Raw genomic sequence first — 22713 nt, 5'->3', positions numbered from 1 at the left:
CTGCAAGATTTAGTAGAGGGAGAGGATCATCTGCAAGATTTAGTAGAGGGAGAGGATCATCTGCAAGATTTAGTAGAGGGAGAGGATCATCTGCAGGATTTAGTAGAGGGAGAAGAGCATCTGCAAGATATAGTAGAGAGAGAAGATCATCTAAAAGCAGTAAAGGAAGATGATTATATGAAAGTAGATGAAAATGATCTAAAAGGAGAAGAAGATATAACAGATGATGATCTGTCAAGTGAAAGCCCATTACATCCTATAATAGTTCTGGATATAGAAGATCCTATAACTGAAGAAAACACATTGTGTGATATTACTGGTATGTAGTAATAAACCTTATTAATCTCCAGGGTCTTTAGGAGATAGTAATTTTACATCTCTAACAGCTGCTTTTGTGTTTAGATGAAATACAAGCAGATGAATCTAAAAGCTTCAGTGCTGACAGCCCAGAAAGCTTACCAGATGTGCCATATAAGCCAGAACTAGACATTGAAAGAGATTTTACAAGGGGTGAGTTTAAGAGTTGAAACTTATTCTTTAATGTCCATTAAAACCTGTACAATGAGCAGTGCTGTTTATCTTTATTGTTTTGTGACCTGTTGACCATTATCTCTGGAAGTTCCTCTCCAATGGGATTCACAGCAATACAAAACTATATAACTATAGCTAACCATTCCACCTGTATTTAGAATGGTATTAGTTCAAGATCCACTTTAAGACTGCCCAATTCTTGAATTTGAGGTTGTATTCTAGCTATTTATATCAAGATCTGGATGGATTTTTAGTGGACGGAAGCTTGATGGTTTCCTCATTGGGGTTATTCTACAATATTGAATATTTGGTAACATCAAGAGGAATATTTTGAATTAAAAATAAAATGTTAGTCAAGTTGAAAAAAGTGAACTGTCATACTGTTAAATTTGCACAACCTGAAATTCTGATCATGTGTTAGCAAAATGTGTTGAACATAAATTGGTTAAGCATTGCAGTATATATTGTAAAAAAACAGTAACCATATATATATATATATATATATATATATATATATATATATATATATATATATATATTAGTTTTAAGTGAATGAAATATAAATCCCACCTGCTCCTAAATGTCCGTCTGTATAGTTTAAATTCAAAAAGTTTTAATTCACCAATAATTTATTTACAGCTGCTGAAGAGTTTGATACAGAAGATGAGTTTGTTTTGCCTCCTGTGTTTAGGGAGGAGTATGAAGCGCAACCTAAACCCATGCCACTTAAAAAGGTATCTATCTCTGTATAGATTTTTTTCTATGTGTGTTTAAAACTAGGTACCGAAGGGTTTTTTTTTTATATCTGATTTAGCATCCTAATGTGTGGATTGTCCGTACAAACCATTCCTTAATCTTCATTTACTTCAGTTCTTTATTTGCACACTTGTCTTATTCCAAATAATTGCTTTGCCTTGCTTCTTGGACCAGCTGCACAGTCTGGGCAAAGTAAAGTACTAGTTTTAGTGTAGTTTGCTGTAATTAGCTATTGCACTTCAATACAATTTCCTGTTTCTCAGGAAATTAAATTTTAGAGTTGCATGAAATGTACACATATAATTTGTTGTGTTTGTATTGTGACTCATATTTGCTCCGGATTCAAGGGACCGAAGAGGAAAGCAGTTCTGGTTGATGGCTCTCTTGCTGAATGCTCCGAGTGTGCGTTTCCTCTTAAACCTTCCTATGGTGTGAATGCCTGGAAGCAATGGGTTAAAACGACTTCTCAAGAAGAGCTTGGTGAAAGTAGGTTTAGCTTCTGTCCTGTAGTAATTTTCTTCTTAAAGAATTATTGAGACCTGTTCTTGCTTCAAGCTGGTGGTAGAACTAATCATTTTGTTTTTAGCAGTGAGGTTAAAAGAGAATCTTCTGGAACATACAGCAAGCGAGCTCAGTTGTGGACTGTCGCGGTTTGTAAAGGAGGTGCGAAGGCCGAACGGGGATTGCTATTCACCAGACAGCATCTATTATTTGTGTTTGGGGATTCAGGAGGTTAGTGCCATAATTCAGAAATTTTTAACTTGCTTTGTGAAACTAATGAAAATTTGACATGGGATTATATATCTCTGCTGTTTTTAATGTATATTGCTTAAAAGGATTCCCTATAGAATCTAAAAGAAATATGGGTGTAGCCCATACCTGCTGAGGTCCATTTTACATTGATGTGGAGGTAAATTTGCATGCTTTTGTTTACTAGGCTGCACCAGCATCTTTACTAGGTCTGTTTCCAGGTTGGTCCTTGGCCATCTTGATTTGGAAAGAATGAGATAACTCCTGTGCATAAGCATTCTAGCTCAAGATTTGCTGATAATGTGCACCTGTATGTGTGTAGGAGCTGTGCACAGAAGTTTTTTTGTTTTCTTTAATCAAAGTGACTGGAGAAAAAAAAGTAGAGCAAAGTGGGGGGACATGATCTCTTCAACACCCTAAGAAATCATTTTTTCTTTTGTTAATGGAAACCTGGTATAAAAGGTTCCTTTACAGTAGTTAAAATGCAGCCAGGTTCCCTGAAATAGACTACTTTAGCATAACTGAGCAATATTCAAAAAGCCTAAAAGTGTAAGATGTAAAGTGCAAATGTCATCTAAGTAGTAAGAATGTGATTATTATATCAGAAGATTTACTCTAGGAGCTTTGTCTATAGCTTGCTAAAATGCTTTAAACATGCTTACATTCCAAATTCGAGTCCTGCAATGTGTTACAAAAAAAATGGCACTTTTTTCCTGCCAGATTCTAACTCGCTTAAAAAAAATTGTTACTAAAGAATGTATACATTACTTGCCGGGTTCTAGGTTCTGGATGACATCACCGGTATGTTCTGTGCATGCAAATCCAACTAGAAGGTCGTTCTGGCATGATTATGTATACAGGACATTACAGTAATCTAGAAGTAGGCAATTTTTTTCTTTATATTTTTCTAACTTTATTTTTTAAAGGTGAAGAAGGAACTGGGACCCTTATATTCTATTAGATTTCAATGCACCGCAATGTTTGCACATGTTGTACATAAAGTGGATCAAAAGTTCCACTTTTACAAATACTTGATCAGGCAGACCATTATTGCATAAAAGGACATGCAATGTCCCTTGCAGTAATGTGTCTTACTTGCTTGATCATTCTAGGTTTCTTTTGACAAAGTTGAGTTTGCTCATGTGCAGCGTCAGCTTTGGCTTCCAGGTAAACCCAGAAATCTCGGCTTTCCTTTCATGTGCCGGGTATGAATGCTTGTCAAATTACCCAAGTCATCCTGGCCAGGCTAATCAAGATGGCTGAAGATCACCTCTGGGTAGGATAAGAGAAGTAAGATGGCAGCTCCCTGCAATGGAACATGGATAGGCGAGTCATACAAGTTTAGTTCTACATTAAAAAAAGTATGTCAGAAGCGTGTTGGTGTTGAACTAAACCTTCCTTGCCCAGTGCATCCCATTGCATCAGGTATAAATGGGACCTCAATACTTTATCAGGTCAGTTGATGAAACTACCTAAAGATTTCCAGTGAAGTAGTATTTCCAAAAGTTGGTCAGCTATCATTTTAATCTTTCAGCATGTATTTTTTGTATCTGTCACAAAAACACTTTTTGTTTTAAATTGTTTTGTGGTTTAATAGAATGCCCAATTATTGTTTGTTTTCATAGTTCCTGTTTGGCAGCAAGAGAACAGATAACATATTTAGCAGTCCAGAGTATCAGAAGTTTGGAGAAGAATTGAATGGTATTCTTAGAAGCTGGAAGCCAAGTATTCTTCCTAATGGTACGTGTTGGCATCTACAAATACTGCCTTGCTTTTACATTGACCCTCTATATAAGGGCAAGGAATATTGCTCCTACACTGGCATTTTTGTGGGTGGTACTCCTGTATAAATATCACTTAGTTGACAGCAGCATAGCAGAGCAAAAGTGATAGGTGCTAGATGTGACTGCTATGTATTCATTCTTTAGAAAAATTGCCACATATACGTGCTTGTTTGTATTAGCCTATTATGCATGTTTTTGCACTGAAGTTGTGATCAGCCTGGGGAAAGAGTATGGTGTTTGATATCTTCCCACCAAGATCAGTTGACCACTCAGTTTCTGCAGAGCTCAGTCATGCTCATAATCATTTTTTTGCCTACTTTACTTTGAAGGCACAGACAATTATGCTTACCTTCTATGCATCATTCTTTAGAATGTACTAACAATTATGCTCAATTTGAGGAAATATATATATATATATATATATATATATATATATATGTGTGTGTGTGTATATATATATAACACAAACATAAAAAGGAGAACAGAGCATTCTCAGAGATAATAGGCAGATTAAGTCTCTTTATGAATGACTAACAATATTTCTGTAGCAAGCATATTATTGAATAATATATATTCAATGTTTTGTTACATCTTTTCTGTAACTACAAAAAATGCCTGTCACTCTTGCCAGAAATCTCTTGAGTTTGTCTCTTCCTGTAGTATGCATGCAACACTGTCTCAGTTGTAAAATAATAAAGCCCTAATGGGGTCCTTCTCCTCTGGTTAACTTCACACACAAGATTAGTCATGGAGATTAGAAAAGACCTCTGGAGAAACATTTTTACACCAAACTTATAAAATAAACACAATTTTTGAGACACTTTTGAATTGTAAATTTAACTATGAAAACAAAGTTTCTATATATTGTGCTGAAAAAAAGTATCCGTCCTTCGCGAGGTTACTTCTGATAGCTAAATTAGCTAAGCTATATAGTCTTCAAAGAGTTTCTATAAAGTGTGTGTCATATGTAATTGACTCTCATTTCAATTCCTAATGTTTTTTTCTTTAAGACTCTATGTTCTCCAGAGTTGAAGAAGACTATTTGTGGCAAACAAACCAGCTTGGATCTCATTCTGCAATGACTCTTCTATTTACCCTATGCTACTTTAATACTAAGTATTTTAAACTGCGGACCTTGAATCAGCACTTAAGACTTTCATTTGGTACAATCCTAAAACAGTGGAAAGGAAATCCCATAACACATGAAAGAAAAGCTTGCCTTCAGTACCAGATGTCTTCATTAACTGAAAGAGACAGTGAAGGTGTGTGGTTTGTGATGTTAAATCTTTGACGTATATATCACTTTATAGTAAAGATTGCATTAAAATCAATCTATCGTCTTTTAAAGATGCACCCAACTCTGGGAAAAGGAAATACGAGGACGAAGAACCAGTATTTGAACAGGTTGAAAACACATCTGACCCCACTCGTTGTCCTGTGAAAATGTTTGAATACTATCTTTCTAAAAGGTACTGTGTTTGCTAATGTACAAGTGTATTTTATATATGTGTTGAGTATTCCTAAATTGATTGAAAAAACAAAAACGTTTTTTAGTAGTAGTTAGATTAAGAAAGGGTTAAAAACCATATCACTAGATGTACTTTAGCCTGTGTCTCAGAGGAGAAATTTTCCTTCACTTCTTACTTTGAAGACACAATAGAAAATTAAATTAAAACTCTCAAAATTGACTTTAGGATTAAAAGTATAGCATGATTTTTATTGTGTTGCAGTTCACCCAGCACTAAATTCTGCTGAAAATATTGAAGGGAAGGTGGTGCTAAACCTTAAAAAGTTTGGTTGGTTGTAAAGGGATAAATGTGTCTCTTGTCCAAAGTTACAACTGGGAGTATTCAGTGTAGATTGTGCCTTACATTTCATAGAAAATTGAGGTTCTTTTCCTGCTGTTGTCATTGCTTCAGGGATGAGAACTATGAGAAGGTTTGCTCAAAATTTGGGCAGTGTGTCTTAAGTGCCTTAATGCATTAATCTCAGTGCAAATTCTGGACAGCTCAGAGTTTCTGTGAAACAGCTTGCAATAGCTTTAGGGCTTGATAAATATAGTTTAAAGAACTGTAGTATAGTAACTATGATAGAAAACTAGTTCAGTAATATTTCTGTAATACTACTATTTTCAAAAAGCAGGTTTATTATCATTCTAGAGCAACAGATTCTCAGTGGCACAACGATGTTTACATTTTAGCTGTTTTTCTTTCCCATACAAGCTATGTGAAGGCAAAATTAGCTTAACACAAATCCTTCAGCAATTCAAATGCAAAATATTCTGGAAGTACATGAAAGCCCATTTCATTGCATTTTACGTAAGGACTTGTAGGCTAGTCCAAAATGTAACGTAACAATATTTTGACATTTTCTTTTTCTGTTTTAGCCCCTCCAATATTGATCAGAGAATGGATTTATTTTACTTGAATCCAGAAAGCTCCTCTACTTCCGGATCCCTCCTGTGGTTCACATCCTCTTCCCTGGATCAAAACATTTTGGAAAACATGCTTATACGGGTTTTACTAGTCAAGGATATTTATGGCAAGAACAGTTATGAACTGGATGACGAAACAGACTGAAAATTTCAAGTCACCTAAGCAGTCACAAGAAAGGAAATAAACAGCATTAGATAGCCAAGCTGCTAGAAAATAATTACTGAGAACTAAGAGTAAAAACATTTCATGTTTACTCCCCATGTATTTTATGAGTTTTGTAGCAGTGTACCCGATTTGGGTATTATATTGTAAATATCTGTGTGACATTTGCATTTTCCTTGTAGTGAATTTTAGGAGACATAACACACACACACAGCTCGTTTTTTATTATTTATTTGAACTTAGGGATGTTTGTATCTTTTTACATGACCAGATCTGATTGAGAATGTGCCATGTATACTTGCTTTATCTCCATATTGCACAAATCTGCTGTTGAGCTTTCTGTAAAAAAAAAAAAGTTTTACCCAGGTTCCTAAATTCAATAACTGTATGCATTGCAGTAATAAGATAACACCACTTTGATTTTTAAATTCTGATGTAAACTAATAGGGAATCTGTTTTATTTTTAGTTTGGAGGAAAAACCCTATTGGCTTATGTAGAAAACAAAAATCCACACCTGTACCAAAAATGAAACTATTGAAAATGCTGTCAATATTTGTGTACTGTAACGTGAAATAATTATTTTTTATTTTTTCCTTTTTTGGGGTTTTTTTTTGTTTTTTTTTTTGTTTTTCTTCCCTCAAGTCTCATCTTTCCCATTCTGATTAAAACATTTTCATGTATTTTCTTTTGTGATTCTTATGCTTCCACCCAACAAATAAATCTTCTCAACTTGTCTGATTATCCTAAAATGTAAAGATACAACTTTTGTTGAAACACATATAAGCTATTGATTTATTTTGGTATTTTTCTTCTAACATGTTTTTTTTAATTAATTTGGAGGAAATATGTTTTAATTAATTAAAGTGTCATCTTGCAAATCTTACTTTTCCAGTCCTGGTTGGTATGAGCATCATATGTAAAATATTTATATTTTTTTATTGTATTTTACCTTAAATATCTGTTTTTAAAGCTGTGAATTTAATTTTGAGGGATGGTTGAGGCAGCTTAATGAGGCTTATATCCTTGGGGTCTGTGTTGGGCATTTTGTTTGCATCAAAATTGCTTCTTTGCATACAGACCTATTGGAATGCAAATCAACTTGGACCTGGTCAAATGCACTCAATTTTAAATATTCTTTAGAAGCATGTCAATTGTCAATACAAAACTCATTGATGTGGGCCAAAATCCTCTTAAAGGACTTTAAACAGGATGTACACTGAGGGGATTGCATTAGCTGTTATTTATGACTCTTGCCTTGTTGACCTCCTGCTTGCCTTATTGTTGATCCTTATCCTCTGCCTTTAGTACCTTCTGAATATGAGTATGCAGCTCAGTTGTTGAGGTAATTGTAGCACTACTTGTCACACTTCTGCATTCTTGTTTCAGGAGTGTGAAACTACTGAAACCAAACCCAGGCAATAGTATTGTTTGGAATGAGTTCAGAATGTCAACTAAAATATTCTCTCAGTTTAGGTTCATTTTAACCTTTCTTTGATAGCGAGGGCACTGACCTGGGACAGTGGCATGTATAATTTGGGTCCGAACACATAACATACTTGTTAAAATTAAAACACCAAAATAGTCATGTAAGGGGTAAGGAGGTGAGGCAGCAATAGCAGCATGATATATTTGTAAAGGTCCTCTAACAGTGCTTAATTTATACATCACATTGGAACGTCAATAACGGTTTTTACAGTTAAGTAGGGAAATTCTACTGTGTCGTTGCCTTTTGCATTCTTTAAAAGTATTCTATGTATAAGCTTTTTTTATTGTATTAAATAGGGGAGATTTTTTTTCCCTTTTTTTGCTGTATTTCTCTTGGTATGAATGAATCTCTCCATTTGTCTTCAAGTTTAAGCTGTCACCACAACAGAAGTAGTGGGGAAGTCTTCCAGTAAAGAAACTTGTTTTGTTGAAAGCTGTTGAAGGCAATTTGATCTCTTATCCTTTTGTGTCTTGGGGACAGGAAATGATTGTAAATTTGCCCCAAGAGCAAAGATTACAGTAAAAAGTTTTCTCTGTTAAACTTTTGTTGTTAAACGACAAAAAAGTGTTTATCAACGTGGCCATTTTTTGTATAGATTGGCATAAATTTACTAAATCCTAATGCATGCAGTATTTTCAATAACATGCATTATTTGATCATTCTTTTTTTCAGTTCACCATTTTTATTGCATGTATTTGCTGCATTTACCTCCAGTACTTTGTATTATGGTATTTTTTTTTTTTTGTTGTTTTTTGCTTGCAGGTCATTTCATAAAGGTAATTTCTGGGTTCTTGCTCCTGTAATACGGCTGAAGTGACCAGGAGGTGTCCGATCAGAACAAAAAATTGACGCACTTTTGGTGGAGATTAAATAATTTGTGAGCTTTCAATAGTTCAACATTCTTTTCTTGTGGAAAAAAAAGATGTAATTCCAATGCAATATTTATTTTTGTAAATTGATCATTTTAATTCAAGTATTATGTGATAAAATAATGAACGCATGTAAAATAACTTACCTGGTTTTGTGAATTGGTATTAGGTTTACTGACTTGGCTGTGAAAAGTTTTAAGGAAAAGGTAAGACAGAGTAAAAGGAACTGCTGCTTAAGAAAGTTAGCAGTGCTGCAAACACCCCCCCCATCCTTCTGACCTTGTTTCGGTAAAAATAGGACAGGTAATGATGTGATAAGGTCATAAACCATTATGTCTAACTATATATAAGTGGAGAGAGGAAAGAAAAGACATGCGCATAAAAATGCTTACTTAAGTTCATACTGCAAATCATGTATTCGTAGGAATGCTTTTGTGTAATCCAACCTCCTAATTAACTGCTTTGAAAGATGATGGTTAGGTTATAATAAGCAAATGTAGTACTTCCTCCTTTCTTCCTCTTCTTTGTGTTGATCTGACTTATCAAAGGTAAATTTATTGTCATTTTATCCACATAACATTTTTGACAGCAAATTATGAGAAAAGTAAGTGCTGCTGTTGCCTAAAAGGAGGCATGCTTCATGCACTCTGTTCAAGATTCACAAATCATTTTCTGTCTTTTTCAGGCTGCAAACAAATGTTGGCTGCTTAGTACAGATTTTTTTGCATCCAGTACTTGGAAGTGAGCAGAGGGTTAACTTGGATTTACTGAAAATGTTTTTTGTTTTTTAAACGCTTAATGATCCACAGTTCCTCAATGCAGTTATCGGAATAAACACCCATATATTTTGGGCTTTATTGGGAATCCTAGGTATGTGTATTGTGGGGAAAACAAATTGGTAATGGTTGCCTTTCCACTTTTCATTGCATAGCACTTTTGTGGTTTATGACCATTTTTTGGTGTTGGGGACCAGGTGGATATTTTGGTGGTTATGTAATAGTACAGATTACGTATCTGATCTACATGCATTTTTCCATTGTGACATGTTCGTGCTTTTTCTTCAATCATTTTAAAACTTGATGATTAAGACTATGCAAAAGCAATAAAGTTATGCTTAAATGTAAATACTGGGAGCTATAATTTTTGTTGACTTCTAACTGTTCATCATTCTTGGCTAACTTCATATGAATATACTACTGATGCTTTAATTGGAACACTGGACAAGGGCTAGAATCCCTGTAAGAATATTTACATTATTGGATAGATTTGCACTCACCAGCTGTCCTCATGTTCATTTTCTTTAGTGAGGCCAGGTCCCAAAATTTACAGTTTCTACCACTATAGGGGGGTGTTACAATGTTCCAAATAAGTCACTTATTCAAGATGAAATATTCCTGAATATATTCTGTTCCAGTAGCCGGGAAGTCTCTCAAACGTGGAAAATAAAAAATTATGGCACCAACTGTTTTTCAATAGGGCAGTTGTGTGAAGGGCTGAGTACATATATTAGTGATTGCAGAACTGCACCATGATGGTTGTGACTAAGAGACCCTGCTGATGGGAGTAACAATTTAACAAGCTTGTATGATAACACTGCACAACAACAATTTTGTTACTGGCAATACCACATGTGATTTACATGACCAAGTGTGCTGATTCCAAATCTGAAATCAGAATTTGCCTATTACGTACAGATTTTAAGTTATAGGCATGCTATAGCTGTTCAAATGGTCAGTAATTGGGTAATGAATTTTTACATGGTAGTATTATAACAGCTGCAGCTACCACTACCACTGCTAGCATGCATGTTCCAGCAGCGGTTAATGAATGTTATGAACCCCAATTTGAAGAGGGTAAGCCACATTTTATTAGCCAATCCGATTTAGATGATCTAGTAAGAGACCTGTCTGTCAAAAGAGAAGTCTGAACTGTTAGCCTCCAGAATAAATGAGTGGAATTTGCTACAAAATGGAACGACAACTTCACACTTTTGTGATCGTCACAGAATGTTCGCAGGCTATTACAAGCTGTAAAACAACATTTGTTTCTGTACCGACATGAGTGGTCTGATAATGGAGTTAGGTTTCGAATACATACCAGAGCAGTGGAGATTGTTCATAGACTCGAGCAAAGCAAATTTGAAAGCTGTAAAGCTGCATAAAGGTAACAAAAAAACCTTCTGTTCCTCTTGCTCATGCCGAGGGAATGAAGGAGACATACAAATCCATTGAGGTCATTTTGAAATTGATTAACTATTCAGAACACAAGTGGAACGTTTGTGGTGACCTGAAGGTGGTGGCACTCCTCCTTGGCTTGCAATTGGGATATATAAAAAATATGTGCTTTCTGTGCCTGTGGAACAGTCGTGATGACAACAACCATTACAAAGTGAAAGAATGGCCACCCAGACCTGAACACATTGTTGGCCAGTACAGTAACGTGAAGCATAAATCACTCATTGATCCACAAATTTACGTTCTGCCACTTCATATTAAACTGAGATTAATGAAAAACTTTTTCATTACAATGGATCATGATGGTATGGGTTCTCAGTATCTGAAGACAAGTTTGGAAAAGTTATACCAGATGCTAAACTGAAAGCAGGCATTTTTGTTGGTCCCCAAATCTGCACTTTGATGTGTGATGCCACATTAGGAGACAAGCTCAACCCACTTGAACTTGCTGCTTGGCATTCCTTTTTGTCAGTTGCACAAAATTTTCTGGGAAACCAGCGAGCTCAAAACCATGCTGAACTTGTGAACAGCATACCATCAACTTGGCTGCCGAATGTCATTTAAAATTAATTTCTTACATTCCCATCTGGGCTTCTTCCCACAAAATTTGGGTGATGTGAGTGATGAACAAGGGGAGCGGTTCCACCAGGACATTTCTGTTATGGAAACAAGATATCAAGGCCGGTGCAACCCCAACATATTGGGTGACTACTAATGGTTTCTACAATGGGAGACAGTGGAGAGCCACAAATGCAAACACAAGTGCCTGAAACACTTCTGAAGTGTACATGTGTGTTGAACAAGAACTCAGGTGAATTATGTGTAATTGTATATGTTGTTGCAACATAAAACTATGTTTTTGTGTTGTCATGGAACTATTAAGCAAAAGTTAAATTATGTATAGAGATTACATGCAGTACCTGCGGAATGAGAGAATGTAGCTTATCGCGTCTATACACGTAATTGACTTAAGATTGTGGCGTCCTAGGCAGAATCGGACTTCAGATTTGGATTCATAGCACTTGATTTATAGGACACATGGATTAGACCAAGTAGAAGATAATAATTTTTTTTTTTTGTGATGCAGTGTTATCTGCAGTCTGAATATTGATTGTTGCTTTTAATGAGAACCAACACAAATTTTGAATTGTTTTCTAAATGGCCAGGTATGCATTAAAACTTATGGTATATCCGGCCTATATTTATTATTATGCCGAAAGCCTTCTATAAAACTTATGAAAACTCAGCCAAAGCCTCAAATTCATATTTTTCAAGGTGGTGCAAAGTTCCTGATCCATTCAATTATCTGTTTTGTTTGCGCTTTATTTCCCTATATGGACTATAGATGGTACTTATAGAAGCTGCAGCTAATGATTATCTCATGTTTGTATCATGGAAGCATGGTGCATTTGATCATATAGACCTCTAGTGCTTAGGATGTGGCCTACTAGAGGACATCCTGCTGTGTTCCAGATTTCAAATTAGGCATTGGAACACCGCAGGCAGCATTTTCTTGCCATCACTACTCAATAGTTGCTAAGACCAGGATCTAAATCAAATCCGGGGCCTAGTCACATTAGAGGTGAAGTGCAGTGTTGCAACACAGTTCTGCTTCATTGCATATATTGGGTTAAGTTTTTTGACTTTGCCAACTATGTCATTTGCATTTTTTGTCACAATGGAATGCATGCTTAGATGAAAGCAGAACTGGATCAGATTACTCTGTATTGGTTCACTGCACAAATGCTCTATTTATTGCTGCTGCCAGCAAGTCTCTCTGTACATAAATCCTTTATCTTATACGCTTTTTTTTAAAATTTCTTTATGTATGCATGCACCATACAGCCTATTTCATCTCTACTAACATGAGTGGTAAGAATGGTGTTTTAACACCTTCTTCAGCAATTGTACTGCTGTATGAAGATGGTCATTGCTTCTTGCAAGGCAATTTTCATTGTACTTTTAAATAGCACTCACTTAGGGCAACTTACCGAAAAAACTTGGCAAGCTTCTTTACCTAGTCACATCTGATTGTTCCAACCATGTCTCCTCTCTTTATGCCCCTTACCTCCCTAGCGGTATTCCTGAGTGTGGCTCAGGGTTAATTTTCAGTACCAAAGGTAATAACCCTGAGCCAAACTCAGGGTGGAATTGCAAGGGAGTTTTCAAACTCACCTGGTCCCCACATGCCCGTGGCGTCATACAGCGGTGCCTAGCATCTGTGTAGCCTGGCGATGCCCGCCCAGCATTTGTGTCCCTGGCGTGTGAACATTGGGGATGCAGATGCCAGACAGGCCAAGCGAGCTGTGTGGCTGGGAGGCGGAAAATTTAAAATAAGTATTTTTAAATGAACTGCTCTGCCATTTAAAATGCTTATTATTCAGACCACCAGGAAGGTTAAAAAAGGAAGCAAATGGTACCTTTAAAAAAAAAAAAAAAATTTTGTTCCTAGCCTGGAAACAAATCAAAGATTTAATGGCTAGGAAACAAACATACTTCTGGATGTCCAAGGCAGGCACTGCCAGCATGTAACAGGCTGCTATTTAGAAGCAAGAGAAGTTGAATAGATACTGTCTTGGTACTTCATGCTTATTCCTTATCCATGAATATTTATTCCAAATGTAGACAGGAAGTTTTTTACAATTGGCATTACCTCGACAGAGGTATTACTGGACTGGTGTTGCAGGCAAGGGATGCTGTATTTGCACCTCATGGTCTCCATATTTAACAGTATACTGAATAGGATTATCTGCAAGTACAGGGATCCTTTAGCAGAAACCATGAATGTTCGATTTGATTATTTGCCCTTATCAATGCCTTCCCTCACCTGAAAATTCTTCCTCTTTTGTAGGATTGTGAGAATGATGGTAATGCTCTGCTTTGTATTGGCCAAATGGATGTGGTAGGGGTCCTAATGAAAGCTCCATGGTACACTCCTGCCCCAATGCTTCTAGGTACTAATTTACCATCTTGTATTAATGGCATCTGAGAGGCAGGATCTATAACCCTCAGAATACTATGATGCAAAAAGCTAGGTCTCTCCTTAAACTATTTCTTAAGATCTATCAGAATTGAAAGTCATACTGCACTAAGTGTGACTTTCAAAGCATTCATCCTAGGATTCTCTGTGGAATTAGTTATCTTTACTTCAGCTGGGTCTTGACCAACATTTGGCACCCCTACATCATAGTATTCTGAGGTTTATATATCCTGCTTCTCAGATGCCATTAAAGCAAGGTGGTTTGGTTTAATGCTTTGTCAGCCATTTATTTCTTTAGTAAGACTAGTTTTATTTTTCTCAGATGGACCTCATAAGGGTGCACCGGATATTTGTTTCACCATCTCTAGGTAGCATGCGCAAACCATCATTTGGGTTTATCTCAAAGATTAGGATGGAACCATTCCTGTCAAGGAACACCAATCATATTTATGTTGTGGCTTTGCTACAAAACTGTAGCATGTTGGGAGTCGGAGTTCTCTATTGGGTTTTTTTTCTGAATTTTTTGTGAGGATTTGGATTTTTTTGATTGCCAGGGTCATATTTTCCTGTTGCTGTTAAAATGTTGAAGGTTAGAGATGTCCTGTGTACATCAGTGGGTGGGCCCTTAGGAAATTTAGGGTGAGTAGAATCCTTTGATTTTTGTTTTTCTTTTTTTGATCACTACACACATTTTCTTATGCGATGCACAAACATTTATTTTCATTCAGAGTTGCATTATTTATTCAAATATCTTGTTTTGAAGATGGTGTCAAACTGCTGCATGAAGTATTCTCCAGCACATCCCGAAGATTTTCAATGGGGTTATGGTTTGGACTCAGCTGACCTTACCTTTTTGGCATATAACATTGCTGAACCTAGACCTGACAAACTGAAGCAACCCCAGATCATACCCTGCCCTATAGGCTTGGGGACTTTTTATTTTGGACAGGCAGAATATGTTGTCTCTCAAATTCTTTACAGTTTCTGCAAAAAAAATGGCTGTTGTAAATTTGGAAAGGGTAACTTTAGTTTCACTTTGTGAATACCCAGTTATGTGCAAAGTAAAAAATTTGCAACCAAGCTTCATCTTTACTAAGCAGTAAACAGTGGTATAGGTCTAGCCAGAAGGATGAACTTTGAAGGTCAAATGATTAACACAAAGATCAGTGACGTAAAAATAATGAGGTAATTAAGATCAAATAAAATAATTACAAAATTCATGGTTCATATAATTCGATTTAGAAGTTAATCTTTTCCCCCAAAAAATAATTAGGTGTGATCTGATTAATTTATGTTTTTGAGACACAATAAAATATGTAAACCTGTGTTAATTACTTAACACAATAAGAGATTAAAATATTTTCTTTGCAAATATAATAGGTGCTCGCTGCCTGTGTTCTATTGTTTTATGTGTCTGAGACAGTCATGTGACTCTGGCCCCAGTCAATACATTAACAATGGCTACAGCCCTGTATTTGACACTATATACAATGGAAGGTTGATGTAACCACATTTTTGTTAACACTGTGAAAAGTCAGGAACACTGGTAAAAGCAGGTTTACATGATAACTATATAATGAACCAAGAAACTTTCTTTTGTATTATTAACAACAAGTTTTTTTACGCATTTAAACTTTTAACGCATTTAAACCATTAAAACTGAAAGAACACACATGGAAATATGTTTTACACCAAAAAAAAAAGTTAGGCAAAACAATTTTTATATTCTTCAAAATATTCTTTTTAGATTCCTCAGTGTAGTCACCTGTTGATTTAATGACAGTTTTGCATGCTTCTGGCAGTCAGCTTCATGAAGTGGTCACCTGCAATTTTTTTCTGTTAACAGATGTGCTTTACCAAGAGTTAATTTCCAAATGTATTGCCTTTTATTGTGTTTGAGACCATTACTTGTGTGTTGCTGAAGTATGATTGGTACATAGTTCTATGCAGTGAATAGCTATATTTGAAAACAGTTCTATTCCATATTCCATAAGTACAAACAACTCCACTAACCAAAGCAAATTATAGTCCATCCTTATTTTACGACATGAAGGTCAGTCAATCTGAAAACATTTACAAATTTTGAATTTGTCTGTAAGTGCAGTCTGGAAAACCATCAAATGATATTTCATAAATTTTGATCTTTCCTTGGTGCTCTTCATAAGACCCAGATTCAAAAATGATGAAACTGGGTCTTGTGCAGAAAGACCAAGAGTTACCTTTGCTGTATAGGATAAATTCACCAGAATTACAAGCCTCAGCAACCTCAGTTTAGAGCCCCCATAAGGATTCACAGAATTCAAGTAGCAGACACATCTCAACATCAACTGTTAAGAAAATACTGTATAAATCAGGCCTTTGTTGTCAGAGTGCTGCAAACCACTGCTGAGAAAGAAAAAGAGAATCCTTTGGGCCAAGAAAGGCATGAAATTGACTTTAAACCATTTGAAAATCTGTACTTTGGTCTGATGAGTTCAAATTTGAGATTACTCTCCTCGCCATGTGTGAGACAGAAAAGTTGGGCAGATAGTTTCTACATGTGTGGATGCTTTGCTGGTGACCCAGTGGGAAATGGATTCAAAATTGAAGGTACGTTTGACCAGCATGGTTACCACAGCATTCTGCAGCAACATGTCACCACATCTGGTTTGTGCCTGGTGGGACCATCATTAGTTTTTTGTTTTTTAACAGGATAGTGACCTCAAATACATCTTCAGGTTATGTGAGGGTTTTTCTGACCAGCAAGTATTGGAGTGGTGAATTAGATGACCTGGCCTAGACCCAGTTGAGATGGTTTTGGACAAGTTGGAATGCAAAGCAAAAACTAAGCAGCCAGCAAATGCTCAGCAACTCTGGAGACTCCTCAAGTCTATTGGAAAACCATTCCAGGTGATTTATAGAATGCCAAGATGTGCAAATCTGTCATTCAAATTTGAAATATAAAACATATTCTGGTTTGTCCTCAAGTGCATGCCTCTTTCAGCAATCTTACATCCACAAGGGCAGGGTGTGCAATTCCAGTCTTCATGGTTCACATTTAGGCCAGGATCATCACATACACAAGATCATTTTCTGATACTTCTTTCTTTAAAAATGCTTGTCTTTACTTGTGAAATTTTAAAGTTTCCTCATTCTATGCTTGCAATGTATTAAAAAAATAAAAAGTATTGAAAGCCTAAAGCTACGTCCACACTTCCAAATATTATCGTTGGTAAACGAACGACGAACGATCCTGCACGATATCTGCGAACGTTCGTAAAGCACCGATCCTGTACATACAGATAACGACACGATCGTTCGCAGATATTGTACACACGATAGATGCGATCGTTTGAACGATACAGGAAGTGACGTGCACCACAGGAAGTGAGCGAACGTTCGTTCACCGCGCATGCTCAGACCATGGACGATCAATGAACGACCGTACACACGATAGATGGTCAACGATCGTCGTCCAATCCGATCCGCCGGTCCGGTCGTTCATTTCCAACGACAATCCTCGTTCGTCGGCGTCGTTGGTTACTTTTTTTACAAACGATTTTTGCCCGATCGTTCGTCGTTCGTTCGTCGTTAATTTCCAACGATAAAAATTGGAAGTGTGTACGCAGCTTAAGATGAGAACCCTACCAGACAAGCAACATTTTTTAGATCCAGGTCAGTAATGGCAGCTTACAGAAACTCTCAGTTTAGGTCGACTTTAATGCAGAACTACAATTAGACAAAAGTGTGAACAGACAGGTGTATTATTGCAGTAGGCCGAGGTGATGCAATAAAATAAACTTACAACATTCCTGTTCACAATCTTTTCATCCGTGTACATGTGTGCAACTCGGTGTATGATTCCCCTTCTGCAATAAACAACCTTCCTGCATGCAATTTTTTTTAATAGTAAAGTTTAGTTTTGGTGCAAAGTCAGGTGCAAATGGTATGCAAAACATTAAATTCATTAAAGTTTTAAGAGGAATACACAACAGTTTTAAAACTAATTTGAGTAGGCAATTATTATATACATTTATGTGGCCCTCCCCCTCTCTATAGTAAATGATCACTCTTTCTCCTCTCTCACCTAGGCTATGATAAGCATACCAGGTCACCCCTGGTTTTTAAGCTCCCACAGTGCACATTATAAAAATCTGTACCATAATGCAAGCACCTCTTTTAAAGGTTTTATGTGGACTTTTTACCTGAACTGTTTTCTACATTTAAACAGAAACGATGTTGATCTCTTAGTAACTGTAGATCAATATGTAAAATGTTGACAACCTATACTGTCCAGACATTATGTAATGATACCTCCCTTAAAAATGTCATCATGGTGCTATAAATATGTTTTAGCCTTTAACATATATTACATAATGAGTTTAAGAGTGGCACACATTTCATGACTGGCTTCCCTTGTAAAACCTAATTTCACGATGACACAGCAATATTCACCAAGACACATGACAGTCCGCACGTGCACTGGGTTTGTCTTTTCTCTGGGAGAGCTGCTACATAAATAAAGGACAAAAATGTAATCCTTTATGCATTCCATTTTCCAGACCATGAGAGTTCTGGAGTTCCTCTGGTCCATATTTGTACAGGCCATTCTTTCTTTTATGTCATGTAAAATAATCATTACAGCTACTGAAACTCACATATACTGGCACGGCCAGTTTTAGATAAATTAGGGCCCTGAACAAGAATCAAATTCTCAAAAGTCTCTTGGATGAAATACAGCAGACCATCTAGTATAATAGTGTTAAGGATACTCTGATCCTTTGTGTTTTTCTACCAGACAGGTAAACAGATATTTGTCAAAATGTGTGTCAGTGGGAGCATAGTTCTCTGTCCCCAGTTCTCTGTCCCGAAACCATGCCTTGACATCAGTGGACTGTGGGAGTAAAAAATGTCCAGGTTCCGTGAATATTGGTAGTTATAAATGCCCCAGTCTCAGTAAAACACGCCCAGCCTTCATTGATTAGTGCCTGCTAATGCTTGGTTCGTAATAACACCAATGCGTTTCCCATCTGCATCATTTGCCAGGCCTAATGTTTCCAAGCATTTGCAAGTTGTTTTTAAAGATTTTTCAGGTGTTCTTGAGGATAAGAAGTGGGGGAAAAATGCACTGCTTTGCTACTCTGTGCAACCACAAACAAAAACATGTATGTGTATGTTTCAAAAAGCCTGATTCTTTACCACTTACTACTTCTCTCAGGCACCTGGCATTTGCCAGTAGGCACCCAGAAACAATTATCACCACTGCTTTTACTGCTAATGTGAACCATCCTTATCCATGAGTAGATTCCTCGTCTTCAGAGGGTTTGGTCACCCATGCTTGTAGTTTGATATTAACCCTGTATACTATAATCTTTGCACGGACATTAGAGATTTTATTCACTTGTCACCATTGTTTGTAAAAATCCAGCATTCTTGGAATTGCACTTGACATCCACTGTGCCAATTACCTTCTTAGCCAAAAAAGTAATAGAATATTTGAGAATTTGAATTGTGGAAAAAAAACATTTTTAGAACATCTGTGTTAATTTTATAGAGTAACTGTACATAGAATAAGGCTTTTGTAATATATTATCTTATCCGTAACACAGAATAAGGCTAATGTAATACTTTAAGATTAAAATAATATGTTTTTTTATTTTATTATAGGCAAGAAGAGATAGGTACACACAGGCTTTTAAGGGGCAAATATTTTGTATATATGTGTTTAATTTGTGAGCAATTTCATTATGGTCCTGACAGAGACCAACTAATCAATTCAATTGAATTCAATTCAAATTCAAAAAATTTGTGAATAAAAAATGACGATAAAAAGTCTATATTTGCATTGATTCTTTTTTGTACAATAATACTCATATATTAAGAGTTATCTCACATTGCCCGACGCGTTTCGCCTTTTGGCTTCCCCAGGGGACCATTGAGATCAAGAATATGTTTTTTGAGATAATACTATACAAATTTAATGGGGGACGGCTGAGTCAGTGCATCCCTAGCGCTCGGATAAATTATTCTCATGAGGTCTGGCTGTGGTGTATAAAAGGATTAGTGCTGGTACGATTTTGTTTCAGACAGCTACATACAATTATTAGTTAAGATACTGTAGGATAAGGGAGTTAAAGATAATGTATCAAGATGTCAATAACATTTTCTTTATTTACTGACTACTAAAGGTGCGTACACACTTCCAATTTTTATTGTTCCAATCGAACGACGAACGATCGATTGGGCAAAAAATCGTTAGTAAAAAAGTAACCAACGACGCCGACGAACGAGGAAAATTGTTGGAAACGAACGACCGGACCGGCGGATCGGATTGGGCGACGATCGTTGAACATCGTTCGTGTGTACGGTCGTTCGTTGATCGTCCATGGTCTGAGCATGCGTGATGAACGAACGTCCGTTCACTTTCCTGTCGTGCACATAGTTCCTCTATCGCTTAAACGATCGTATCTATTGTGTGTACAATATCTACGAACGATCGTGTCGTTAACTCTATGTGCAGGATCGGTGCTATACGATCGTTCATATATATCGTGCAGGAACGTTCGTCGTTCGTTTTCCGACGATAATAATTGGAAGTGTGTACGTAGCTTAAACCACATGTGCAGTAGTTGCTGCTTGGGGTGGTAAAATGATGGAAGGGCTTAAAATATAAACCATAATTAAGGATCCCATTAAGATTAGTTGATGATACAAAATTCTGGTGCACTATTAATTTGCTAACTGGGGAAAGTTTAAAACCTATTTCTCTGCATTATTGCTCTCCATAGCACAAATTCATTTTAGTGTACAATGTTAGCTGCTCTCCTGCTGGCTATCCTTGATTTAGACATATTTTGTGTTAGGCTCACTTATATTATTATCCTAACTAACATTGCTAGGTGTCACGGAGAGAGGTTGCTAGGGGTATTGTCTATGATTAAGCCCCTGTATTTCAAACATAAATCAAATGAATATTTGCATATATTTTTTAACATATGTGGTAGCCATTTATTCACCAGGGTATGGGTGGAAATTGTTCTCAATTACAATCAACAGCATATTAGCTGAAGTGAAATTAAAGAGGAACTATGGGTAAACAATTATTATTTATGATGCAGTCTGTCAGTGGCATTAACACAACAACATTGTGAAAAATTGACACTCGGACACTCGGCTCTGAAGAAGTAAGCATAAAAGGTCATCTATTGCAAAAACCTGTATTTTTTTTTTACTTGACAGGGTTGCTTTAAGGTACAAAACATGCTAAAGCAAAACTTTTACTTTAAAACAAGAGTTTATTTATATGTATAGGAATAAGCATTGTGGAGATTTCTAGCGTTCACAAAATAGAGCCACAAAAATCTTTTTTTTTTTTTCTTTTTTTTTTAAAGCAGTCACAACATAGACCTTAAACTACGTACACATGTCAAATTTTTCTTGCACGATAACCAGCTTAGGGCCTATATCGGGCGAGAATCTGGCGTGTGTACAGCCCACGTCGTTCATTGTCCGTGGATCCGTCCTGGCGGTTCCACGGGCGATGAACGACGGGCGATCCTAATGCAAGGGAAGGGGAGAGCGCGCAGCAGGGTGCCGCTCCGTCGCTCTCCCCCTCCCCTCTCCATAGAGCATAGCGGTGCTGTATGTACACCACTCGTTCATGCATCGTGTGGTTCTTATCGTTGGAAAGGATCGTGAAAGATCCTTTCCAACGACAAGAATTGCACGCGGCTTAATTCAGGACTGGTAAGCTACAATGTATTACATTTTCTTATCTGGGTTTAGATCCAGGTTGATCAAACTTTAAAATTAAAAAACTGCTTTGAAAAATCTTTTTCATGGCATCTTTTTTTTATTTATTCTTGCAATGATAACATCTGTTCCACCTTATTATATATGTTTTATACAGCGCACGGGTATATTTTGAAAGGTGCAGACTTCTATGGGCACAGGAGTGCTGGCCAGACTCCAGACTTTTTGTATTCTGGAGCTATAACAGTACCCAACACATAGCTGCGAGTGTGAAAGAAAATTTTCACCCCTGCATTTTTTTGTTTCTGTTCAATCCCTTGTCCTTTTAGGCAGAATAATGAAAGTGCTGCAGTAAGCAGGGTCAAGTAGGATATGCCAGTGAGAAACGTGAAAATGAGACTATAGGCTGCGATTATGGGCTCTAATGTGAGATGAATCCTCTCTAATCACATGATATGAACTAATGTCACCGTTTATTATAAAACAACAAAGTGTACAGCTACAGGAGGAGCAGAATGGATGACAGCTGCATTTTTAAATGTTTTGTTTAAGAGACTACACAGTGATCAATGTAAAAAAAAAAAAGTAAAAAAAAACTAGGACCAGTTTTAGCAGTAGAAATCTAAATTATTTTTAGCTTATTTTAATACAAGTGTTTAAAATTTAAATATCCTTTGCCATTAAAATGAGTTCTAAATCCTACTTAATATCTAGCGGAAATCCTAAAACATCAGTGCTGATTTTTTTATGGTGACAAACTTTGAAGGGATATCATTCTAAAAGCAGACTTTCAGAACAATATTATTAATAATATTAATATTATTATTATTATTAATAATAATAATAATAATAATAATAAACAGGATTTATATAGCGCCAACATATTATGCAGCGCTGTACATTAAATATGTGTTGCAAATGACTGACAGTTACAGACAGTGACACAGGAGGAGTAAAGGACCCTGCCCCGAAGAGCTTACAATCTAGGAACATT

General features: G+C 36.4%; 1 protein-coding gene across 1 annotated transcript in view; it reads left to right on the top strand.

Annotated features, from left to right (window-relative positions):
* Positions 1 to 9899, top strand: part of ZMYM2 (zinc finger MYM-type containing 2) — a 48166-nt gene extending 38267 nt beyond the window's left edge. The window contains exons 14-22 of the mRNA XM_072404122.1: positions 2 to 319; positions 403 to 510; positions 1171 to 1265; positions 1635 to 1773; positions 1874 to 2019; positions 3663 to 3777; positions 4832 to 5083; positions 5170 to 5290; positions 6208 to 9899. Of these exons, the coding sequence (XP_072260223.1) occupies positions 2 to 319; positions 403 to 510; positions 1171 to 1265; positions 1635 to 1773; positions 1874 to 2019; positions 3663 to 3777; positions 4832 to 5083; positions 5170 to 5290; positions 6208 to 6400 (1487 nt within the window). The 3' untranslated portion in view covers positions 6401 to 9899. The remainder of the gene's footprint in view (position 1; positions 320 to 402; positions 511 to 1170; positions 1266 to 1634; positions 1774 to 1873; positions 2020 to 3662; positions 3778 to 4831; positions 5084 to 5169; positions 5291 to 6207) is intronic.
* The last annotated feature ends 12814 nt before the right edge of the window (positions 9900 to 22713 follow it).

Source organism: Pyxicephalus adspersus, chromosome 1 (genome assembly GCF_032062135.1).
Source record: "Pyxicephalus adspersus chromosome 1, UCB_Pads_2.0, whole genome shotgun sequence".
NCBI classification, from domain to species: Eukaryota; Metazoa; Chordata; class Amphibia; order Anura; family Pyxicephalidae; genus Pyxicephalus; species Pyxicephalus adspersus.
The sequence above is the reverse complement of the archived record's forward strand: the minus strand, read 5'-3'. Positions and strand labels throughout refer to the sequence as shown.